Source organism: Aplysia californica, unplaced genomic scaffold (genome assembly GCF_000002075.1).
Source record: "Aplysia californica isolate F4 #8 unplaced genomic scaffold, AplCal3.0 scaffold00149, whole genome shotgun sequence".
NCBI lineage: Eukaryota > Metazoa > Mollusca > Gastropoda > Aplysiida > Aplysiidae > Aplysia > Aplysia californica.
The window spans coordinates 102076-113600 of record NW_004797419.1 but is presented as its reverse complement, the minus strand read 5'-3'; the positions used below and the strand labels follow the sequence as shown (position 1 = coordinate 113600).

General features: G+C 38.1%; 1 protein-coding gene across 1 annotated transcript in view; it reads left to right on the top strand.

Moving 5' to 3' along the window:
* Positions 1–81: 81 nt before the first annotated feature.
* LOC101855185 (ubiquitin carboxyl-terminal hydrolase 8) overlaps positions 82–11525 on the top strand; it is a gene marked incomplete in the record, with an annotated part of 39392 nt that continues 27948 nt past the window's right edge. The window contains 3 exon segments of the mRNA XM_013081855.2: positions 82–1231; positions 10082–10200; positions 10861–11005. Of these exon segments, the coding sequence (XP_012937309.1) occupies positions 10097–10200; positions 10861–11005 (249 nt within the window).

Below are 11525 nucleotides of genomic sequence, written 5' to 3'. Positions count from 1 at the left end.
AGTGTGTGTGTGTGTGTGTGTGTGTGTGTGTGTGTGAGTGTGAGTAAGCCTATAAAAAAAAACCTAAACGGTTCTTTAAATAACAGATTATCTAGAAAAATCAAGACCAATTTACAGTGTCCGCCTGCTTTAATCACTTTACCCAGGGGCAAAAAAAACCTTTGCTTCCGAAGAATGACCAAAGGGAGACAAAGGCTACTAAACATACTCTTATTTTGTAATAAGCCTTGTTATCTTTTCCTTCCTTCGGCTATTTCAACTTACGATCACACGACATCTAAAAGTGTAGATCTAGTCGAAGGTTTAGCCTAGCCTAGGCCTACAGTTTAGAGACCTCTAAATTGCGCAAGTTTTTAGTAAGCAAGTATACTGAACTTGCAAATTTGCGCGTTTGCATTAGTATTAGCCACCTGTCTAAAAAGCGGGCGAGGCCTTTCATCATTAAGCAATTGTTTTTTATCTGTATTAAATACTGGGTCAGATCAGTAGGTGGATCTTTTCATAAATAAACATTACACTCTTTTCCAAAACTGAAACTTCTTGATTGATTGCAAGATTATGTAAGATTCTAGGTTCTGTAAGACCATAAAAAAACAAAAAGCGTCTCGTCTAGTTTGAGCCTATAATTATGATAATTGTGCTCTTTGGTTGTTGGGGACCGTCAGATCGTTTAGAGTCTTTCTCAGTTGGTCTATACTACTAGAACATAAACATGTATAATTATAAATAAAATACAATGTACTAGGGTACATTAATTAATTCTTTAAAATCTGGAGTAATCCGGGGCAGTCCAGACAGGAGGAAGAGCTCCGATCTTGAAACTACCGTTGTCTCATTAGGCCTAACCTCCCTTGTTTATGACGCATTGTGGGACTACTATGGCCTGCTGCCGGAGGCGGAAGTTGTTTGTTTGTCAACAATCTCTGGAACAGGATCTGAAGAGGGTACACTTCTGCTTGTTCTGGTCAATTTACACTGTGCTGGTCAATTTACAGTCGTAGTTTGCCAGCCTCATGGACGATAGATATGATAACCTTTCACATTTTTAGTCCGCCATGGCGTATCTAGATATCTAGATTCTAGATCTAGAATCTAGATCTAGATCTAGTCTTCAATCAGGCTCGCGAAACATTTTCAGGTCAAGGTGTAAATAATTGCGACTGGACTGGGTCAGGCTCTCTGTCTCTTGTTGGATTTGGAGATTCTCACCTGATCAGTCGAGACGAGCCAGGTAGTCTATTGTCTCCAATACATCATGATATAGATCTATGTCTGTATAGGTCTAGATCTTTTAGTATTTTATTGACATCCTAGTAAAAACCACTAGCTTGGATCCTCAAGCCTCAAGAGTCCACTACTGAACTAAAGTTAAAGTCTTTAGTTTGAAACACAGAATTCTACACTTATAGAATGGGAACTGTACCACGTGACCTGTGAGGAATTGAAGACCGAAAACAATGGCGTCGTGAGGGCACTATTTATCGTTTTCGGAAGTAACCCTATAGCTTTTAAAGCAAGAGCGGCTTTTACAAACGAGTGAAAAGTGGAACATTTACTGTCCAGTTTGTAATTTTGAGTTACAGAATTCACTGTGTAACTAGAGATTGGAATTAAAGTTTTAAATTGTTGTGTTTTGGAGTGCAACAACAGAAAAAGCAGACATACAGAGTTTATATAGATATATATAAGATCTACAGAACTGAAAAAAATTCATAGCACTTCTAGCTTCCCACACACATTTTGCATACGCATATGGCCTATGTAGTTTTTTAGTAGTAAAACTTATTACAATAAATTTGTTTTACACTGAACATATTTTTTCACTAGATCTTATTAATGTTCTCAAAACATGCGTTCAATAATTAACTTTATGTCGCCAGCAGAAGTAGAAAAAAGGACGGACTTGCTTTTAAAAGAGATTTAGCTCCAGCTATAAACTTTTTAAAAATCTGTAGAAACCATTGACTGGGATTTTTTTTTTATATATTGGGCTAGTATTTATTAAAGAATTTTCTTTAAAGAAATTTCTAGAATAATATAGAACCTATAGATGTGTACAAATGTTTGAAAAAAATACTCATCGGTTAAGACGAATTGATATAGATCTAAGTCATTGTGTAAAAGTAGGAGAATCTAGATCTAGGTGTTTGATAGTTCAGTAGCCTAGATATTTGATAATAAGTTGCGCATCAAATTTTTGACCGCATGCTACAGTAGTGAAGATAGCGTATTATTTTCATCCGAAACATTAATTTCTGCATCCATACACCTTTTTGAGCCTTTATAAGCACATGTAGTCCTACTTTAATTATGTTTTTGTTTTTGAAAGCATTTTCAATTCCTTTCACTTTCACTTCCCACGCGCGGCACATATAATTATGATTATAATTTAAGATTCCAAATCTGACGAATGTATTATTAAATAGCGTATAATGCTGAGTTAGCCAATGCATTGCAATGCGCACTATTATCAATTGATCGAATTGTAACAAGACTTCAATTTGATCCGTAACAAGAGGCCACTTATTTTTTATACGTGTTCATGAATGTGTGTTTGTTTACTGTGTGCGGGGATTAAAAATTAAAGATTAAAGATTCCAGATCTGACGAATGTATTTATAAAATAGCGTAATAGTGCTGGGTTAGCCGATGCCTTGCGATACTTGCTTTTATCAATTAATTGATTTGTAACAGGACTTCGATTTGATCCGTAACAAGACAACACTTATTTTTTCTTATACGTGTTTAAAAATGTGTGTTTGTTTACTGTGTGCGGGCATTAAAGATTCCAGGTCTGACGAATGTATTTATTAAATAGCATATAGGGCAGGGGTGGCCAACGCATTGCGATACGCACTTTTATCAATTGATCGAATTGTAACAAGACTTCAATTTGATCCGTAACAAGAGGCCACTTATTTTTTATACGTGTTCATGAATGTGTGTTTGTTTACTGTGTGCGGGGATTAAAAATTAAAGATTAAAGATTCCAGATCTGACGAATGTATTTATAAAATAGCGTAATAGTGCTGGGTTAGCCAATGCCTTGCGATACGCGCTTTTATCAATTAATTGAATTGTAACAGGACTTCGATTTGATCCGTAACAAGACAACACTTATTTTTTCTTATACGTGTTCAAAAATGTGTGTTTGTTTACTGTGTGCGGGCATTAAAGATTCCAGCTCTGACGAATGTATTTATTAAATAGCATATAGGGCAGGGGTGGCCAACGCATTGCGATACGCACTTTTATCAATTGATCGAATTGTAACAAGACTTCAATTTGATCCGTAACAAGAGACCACTTATTTTTTTATACGTGTTCATGAATGTGTGTTTGTTTACTGTGTGCGGGGATTAAAAATTAAAGATTAAAGATTCCAGATCTGACGAATGTATTTATAAAATAGCGTAATAGTGCTGGGTTAGACGATGCCTTGCGATACTTGCTTTTATCAATTAATTGATTTGTAACAGGACTTCGATTTGATCCGTAACAAGACAACACTTATTTTTTCTTATACGTGTTTAAAAATGTGTGTTTGTTTACTGTGTGCGGGCATTAAAGATTCCAGGTCTGACGAATGTATTTATTAAATAGCATATAGGGCAGGGGTGGCCAACGCATTGCGATACGCACTTTTATCAATTGATCGAATTGTAACAAGACTTCAATTTGATCCGTAACAAGAGGCCACTTATTTTTTATACGTGTTCATGAATGTGTGTTTGTTTACTGTGTGCGGGGATTAAAAATTAAAGATTAAAGATTCCAGATCTGACGAATGTATTTATAAAATAGCGTAATAGTGCTGGGTTAGACGATGCCTTGCGATACTTGCTTTTATCAATTAATTGATTTGTAACAGGACTTCGATTTGATCCGTAACAAGACAACACTTATTTTTTCTTATACGTGTTTAAAAATGTGTGTTTGTTTACTGTGTGCGGGCATTAAAGATTCCAGGTCTGACGAATGTATTTATTAAATAGCATATAGGCCTATAGGGCAGGGGTGTCCAACGCATTGCGATACGCACTTTTATCAATTAATCGAATTGAAACAGGACTTCAATTTGATCCGTAACAACAGACCACTTATTTTTTCTTGTTCGTGTTCCAAAATATGTGTTTGTTTACTGTGTGCGGGGATTACAGGGGGACAAGCCCATCCCCTCGACATGTGATCCAGAGTATGGGGATACATTTTTCTCAAAATGCACACAGCTCTGAAATCCTTGACCAGTGATCACTCGCCATGGAACTCTTTCTGTTGTGACCGTAGACACAAGTTTCTTCATTATCACATCTGAATGAGCCTCTCATTCATGCATTAGAAATCACACTCCCAACACACAGAAAATGACTTTGAACATATATTCAGGAAACATATGCCAGTTCCACTCTTGTTTACTTTGTTTTGCATTATTGGCTTTTATGTGTAAAACAATATTTAGAGGCCTTTTCTGCATTTTTGTGTTTTTGGCAGCATGTACAATAGGCCTATGTATTTTATGTGCAACCGACACATTCTCCAATCGTAGATCTAGTACTAATCAAGACTATATCTAGATACTTTTCCAACAGAGTTAATGTTCATAATTAGTGTTATTATCAAGTGTATTGTGATTGTGAAGATCTTTAGTAGATCTAGATCTAGTAGTAGAACTAGAGATCTAGATCTATCTTTAGTCTTTATCTAGATCTAGATCCCATCCCATCCCATCATTAAAAAAACAACAACAAACCAACAATACAGATACAAAAAGATTGTAACATTGCCAATTATGACATATTGTTGGCAGTAAAAATGTACTAGACTATTTCACTATATTTCCTCTTCGAAGAAAGTTTTAAAATACTGATGTAACTTAATGTAAGGTGTCTTCCAAGCCCTACCACTAGCATCAGCGTGCATAGCAACGCGAAGCCTCGCTGTGCGGCGCAGCCAAAGGTGCCCTCAACTGGCCGCCATGTTTTAGTTTCAATTCCTCACAGCGAATCGGCGATCGCGAAGAAGGAGTTCCGCTTCTATAAGTGTAGAATTCTGTGGTTTGAAACGAAGTGTATACAGACCCGGTAACCGGGAACAAAGTCACGAACTATACAGACCCGGTAGGGGAACTCTTTTGTGATTTCGGAAAGTTTCAGCGCCCAGCCCCGGTAGAAATCTAGTGTGTGTGTGTGAGAGAGAGAGAGAGAGAGGGGGGGGGGGGGGGTGCTAGCAATGAGCAAAATGTATGACATGCCCCAGTTGGCAGGAGGGAACGAGAGAAAGATAAAGTGGGAAATAGGGAAAGACAGAGACAAAGAAAGAAAGAGAGAAGGCGAGCGATACACAGAGGAGAGAGGGACAGAGAAATAGAGAGGGTGGCTGCTCGATTAAAATTATGACATTGTTCTTTTCTTCAAATTGTGATTCCTCCAACTCCAAAACGGAGGAAAAACGATCGTTCATCGAAAAGACATCCGCAATCTTCATTTGGATATCTAGATATCTAGATCAAGATCGATTTAGGCTAGCCTCGAAACTAGATCAAAGATTTATGTCCGTCTGCCTAGACCTAGATCTAGACCTAGGCCATAAATATCTAGAAGAACCTAGGTTTGCCCTGAGCCAAGAGGGCGCTGAAACTTTCCGAAATCACAAAAGAGTTCCCCTACCGGGTCTGTATACTTTGTGACTTTGTTCCCGGTTACCGGGTCTGTATACACTCCCAGTTTGAAAAGTAGTGTTTGTTATTGTGTAATTTGTATGACCAGGATTCCTAGGTCCTGTTGTTTGAGTGTCAACAAGTAAAATTGATTTAAGTTACAATTTCGGAGTGATTATTCAGATCTCCCAGGTTGATGATAAACCGGATATTATTCTCACCCGGGTTGAGAATAAAATGGATACTATTCTCACTCCGGGTGAGAATAACAACAACCAAGATTATAACACTAAGGCGGAACAATTTGCTAGTGTCCTGTAAAATAATATCTTGGTGAAGTTATGCAGAGAGTGGACTAGGGGCCTATGGCGGAGCAAATGATTGTTGAAGTGGAAAGGTTTCTCAGCGTTTAAGAGAAACTGCTGATCCCAGTAGAGGTGGACAAGAAATTATGGTCAAAAATCAAATTCAAGTGACATAGATCTATATATATAAGCCCAATAAGCATGATGGGGTTTCACATGATGGGGCCTAATTCACCTACAATTTTGACCCAATCGTCCAACTTTGTTTATCTCCATTGATAAGCCTGAAATTCGTACGTATGGATGGTAACAAAAAAGTGTCTGCGTCCTGCTGATTACGCTATGTGTGCATGCTAGAGACTACCTTAATGCTACATATATATGCCAATGCATTCCCCACTTTAAAACTCTTTATCTCCAGCAAGCAGCTGTGCCAGTGAGCCGCTGACAGCAGCTCGGGCACATTCCTTTACGATGACTTCGACGTCAAGTCTCTTTTATCGGGACTTCAATAATTTCATTCATCATGTCATGGAGAAAGTTGTTTTGTTTCACAATTGAAGAATCATTTAACCCTTAGAGTGCTGATCGCTACCGGTCGCAACGGCCCGAACTTCCGTAAAGTGCTGATCGCGACCGCTGCTCGCGATAGACATTGGCATAGTATAACCGATGTACGAAAAGAACGAAGTACTAATTTTGATACTGCTGGCTGGTAGGCTAAGCAGAATTGATTTTGCCGGCCATTTTTCTTGCCACGGGGTTCGATCGAGGTGCGAGGAGTTTTTTGTTTCACGTTGACAGTCGAGTGACAGTGAAGTTGGAAAATTCGCGATTGCAACCGGCGACAAACATGAAAATAATGTCGCATCAGATTCAGATGAAGATAATTCGCGTATTTTCCTTGAATCAGAAGATGATTTCGAGGGTTTTGATGCTAGGGCTAACACTTTGTGGAATATAACGTAGGCCTACGAAGCATATCTAGACTCTGGTTTAGATCTAGAGATCTAATGAACCGGCAGATTTTATTCAGTCATTTCCAATACCACTACTACAGTAATAACTTCGCAAAATACTTTTTGCTTCACATTTTCATAAAGAACTTTCAATATTCTAAAACTTTTATTCTTACCTTCATTAGAAATTTTGACACATACAGAAGTTATTTTAGCACCAAAAAAAGCGTATGTGCAAATCTGGCATTTTTCCAAAATGAATTCAGTACAGAAGGAAAATATAAGGGGAAAGAAGTCAGCACTCTAAGGATTAAAAGAAAACAATTTATATGAATTCATTCAATCTGCCTATCGGCAGTTTCATAACACAGAAACTACGCTATTGAAAATATATAACGACCTCTTGTGTGAGGCGGATGAGAACAAAATATCAATTCTTTCTCTTCTTGATCTTAGTGCTGCCTTTGACACTATAAATCACACTATTCTTATCGAACGATTTTTCAACACATTTGGCCTGTCTGGCAGGGTTCTTGACTGGTTCAGGTCCCACCTGATTAGCCGAACACAATCTGTTGCTGTGCACGACTCTCTTTCTTCAATTTTTAAGCTAGACTTTGGAGTGCCTCAAGGTTCAGTATTGGGTCCAATCTTGTATACGTTATATACACAGCCGCTTGGAGCTGTGATCAGAAAGCACAATATGAATTTTCACATGTACGTAGACGATACACAGTTATATAAATCTGTTCCACCATCAGATATTAAAACTTTGCTTACTACCATGGCTGGGTCTGTGCATTGATGAGGTTAAAAAGTGGATGGTTGATAATAAGCTCCAGCTTAATGAAAATAAAACTGAAATTCGTTTTTGTAACCCAAAGAAAAGCCATACTCCCTGTAGACATTGATCATACTGAAAATGAAAAACTGTATTTTACTAATAAAGCAAAATATCTGGGAGTGTATTTTGATTCAAAATTGTCAATGGAACATCATATCAATTATTTATGTACCATTTTATTTTGTGAATTGCGTAGAATTGGTCATGTGTCTATGTTTTTGAATGAAAACTCGTTGAAAACGCTCGTGTCATCTTTCTTGTTTTCATGCATCGATTATTGCAATGCTTTACTAGCTAACTTACCAAATACCACTCTTCACAAGTTACAACGTTTTCAAAATCATTCTGCTAGGCTTGTACTAAAGAAAAAGAAGAGGGACCACATTACTTGCATGTTAAGAACGTTACGAAAAAATTACCTGAAAGATCGTGTGCCCACCTTGCTCCATCAGTTTGGAACTGTCTTCCCCAACCCTTGAGACATACAACATCTGAGTCTAAATTTTAAAAATCTTTAAAGACACATTTAATGACATAATTTTTATGTTAGCAGATTCAAGTTCAGTACAATGTTATGTAAATGACTATGTATCCATTTATGTATTTTGTGAATTGCATTGTGTATATCATTTTATTATATATGTCCTCATTTCGTGACGATGTGTAAGCGTGCGCAAGTGATAAGCAAGTAGATGTGTGTGTGTGTGTGTGTATGTGTGTGTTTGGCATACATGTGTGTGCACATGTGGCATGTTATGGGTGCTTGAGTGTGTGTGTAGAGAATCAAGACAGGAACGGATCCAAGACTACGGGATGAACTGGCCGGTTTCCGGAAAAATCGCTCAACCACCGACCAGATTGCCACGCTGAGGATTATTGTGGAACAGTCCCGGGAGTGGAACTCCCAGCTGATTGTCAACTTCCTTGACTATGAGAAGGCCTTTGACAGTATAGACCGAGCGACACTATGGAAGATAATGAGACACCACGGAATCCCACAGAAGTTGGTAAACCTCACCAAGAGCAGGTACGAAGGGACAAGTTGCAGGGTTGTACATGATGGACAGCTCACTGACAGCTTTGACATCAAGACTGGTGTGAGACAGGGATGCTTACTATCACCATTCCTCTTCATATTGGCAATCGACTGGCTGATGAAGGAAACCACCAGAGGACACAGAAATGGTATACAGTGGACACCATGGACACAGTTGGACGATCTGGATTTTGCAGATGACTTGACACTTTTGTCGCACACCCAGGAACAGATGCAAGCAAAGACTACAGTATTAAACAGCCTATCGGAGTTTGTTGGATTGAGGATCCACCCCGGAAAGTCAAAGGTCCTAAGGACAGATGCACAACGAAAGGAGCAGGTCACAATAGAAGGAAAGGCCCTAGAAACCGTTGAATCCTTCTGCTATCTTGGGAGCATAATTGACAGAGAGGGATGAACAGGTGCTGAAAGTCCCGCATAGGAAAAGCACAAGCTGCTTTCCTATCTTTGGATAGGATTTGGAAGACCAGAGATATCTCACTTCAAACAAAGCTGAGGATTTTCAATTCAAACGTGAAATTGGTCCTGTTGTTTGGATGTGAGGCATGGAACGCATCACAGACTTGTATAAAAAGAAGATCCAGGTTTTCTTGAACAGGTGTCTAAGAAGGTTACTGAGGATCAGATGGACAGACAGGGTCACCAATGTGGAAGTGTTAAGGAAAACAAGACAGATCCCAGTCAGAGATACGGTAGGAAGAAGGCGGTGGCGATGGATTGGACATACTCTCAGGAAGTCAGGCAGCTGCATAACAAAGAAAGTTTTGGATTGGAACCCACAGGGCAAGAGATCAAGGGGAAGACCTTGTGGAACCTGGAGAAGAATCACAGAAATCGATGTACAGAAAAGTGGGAAGACATGGAATAACATCAAGAGGCTAGCCCAGGATAGAGAAAAGTGGAGGGTGTTTGTCCGTGGCCTATACCCTGGTGCAGGGTGAGAAAGGCAATGATGATGATGAGTGTGTGTACGTGTGTGTGTCGCGTGCGTGAATATTGTTCGTACATGCATTTATGTAAAGTGCCTAGAGCTGTGTTTACACGGGAGTGGACGCTATAGAAATGATCTTCATTATTAAAAACTATAAAAATAAGTTCACTTGTTTTTATTTAATGACCAATTTAGTGACATTTTTGTCATTTTTAGATTTAGTATCAAAAAAGGGCCCCGGCATAGTGGGTTCACCCCCCTGGGAGAAAAGAGTAACGAATAAATTGTGACTAGTCAAGTATTTAATATTTGCTCTTCTTTTCTAACAGGTGTGAAATGCCATCATGCCTGGTAAAGCATTGAAAAAGAAGGATTTGTACTTGGGAAAATGTATGGACGATCTGCACAAACTGTCTGAAGTCAAACCTCTTGGGAACAATGTGAACATGTGAGTTTGCTTTTACTTTTATTGTTGTTGGAATTTTTTTCTAACCTGAAAGAGTTCAATATTTGAAGAGTAAGCTTTGTAAATCAGAACAAATTATATAGTATGAATTGTCTGCCTGTATTAAAGCGATTAAAAGCTATTTAAATTTATTACTTGTGTCGAATTTTAAAATTATATGTTAGTGCTTTATTTGTTTTTAATGTTGATTAGTGCTTTTAATACAATTTCCATTTGTTGTTAGGAAGGGGGGGTGTAAGTAAATCATCATTTGTATACATTTTGCGTATTGGGGAGTCTGCTTCAATATAGAACGCAGTAATTCCGAAAACTGGGGTAAACCAAAATAAAATAAAATCCGAGATTTGTTTTTTCTTCTATTTACCAAACCGAAAACTTCGAGAAAAAAATCCGGTGGTCCTACAGATTTGAGTTTAAACGGACTCCACTGTATATATTATATATATATATATTGTCATTGTTTCTCTCTCAAGACACCCAAGACAACTGATTTTTAGCTATGGTCTCATGCCATAGAGATTAGGCTCATTTTTTAAAATGTTTTTTTCAATATGTTTGGTTTTGTCTTATAATCTATAACATATAAAATGTACAATTAGCAGTTGTCCAAAATCCATTTGATTCCATTTCTCTGCATTCTAGTATCATTCGATCGGCTGCCAAAGTCTTCAAGGATGCAGAATCTTTTGATGGGCAAAATGATGAAGAGCGGTCCTTTGTCATGTACATCAAGTACTTCAATATCCTGAAGCAAGTCAAATCTAAACCGGACTATAAAAAACAAAAGGTTTGGCTTGGCACTGTCTTGTTTTTATTGTGTTGTTGTTTTTTTCTTTTGTTTTGGGTTGGGTTTGTTGTTTGGGGGGTTTTTTTGGGGGGTGGTTCATTTTTATTTGCTACATAGCAGAGAAAAGGACCTGCTTACTGGTTTCTGTGATACAGATTTGTCTTTAGGCTCTTCATTATTTCAGGCAAAAGACATGAATTCCATTCTCTAGTGGGGAAGTTTTGGTGGACTATCTCCATCTGTCTGCCACAATGATGTATGTATAACACAGCAAAGGTTAGCCGGAATAGGTGAGGCCAAAGCAGCCAGCCTCAGAATTGATCTGAATTATGTAGATGGGGGCAGGCATAGAAAATGTTTTTAAAGAACAAAAAGGGCTTTTTTAGAACATGTATGAACAGATCTGGAGGTTGTGCAGGTACCTAAGAAATAGCACAAGGATATTTATGAGCTGACACAGCAGTTTTTATTTTGTTTTCTTTTACTTTGATTATAAATTGTAATTATAGATATTTAACGC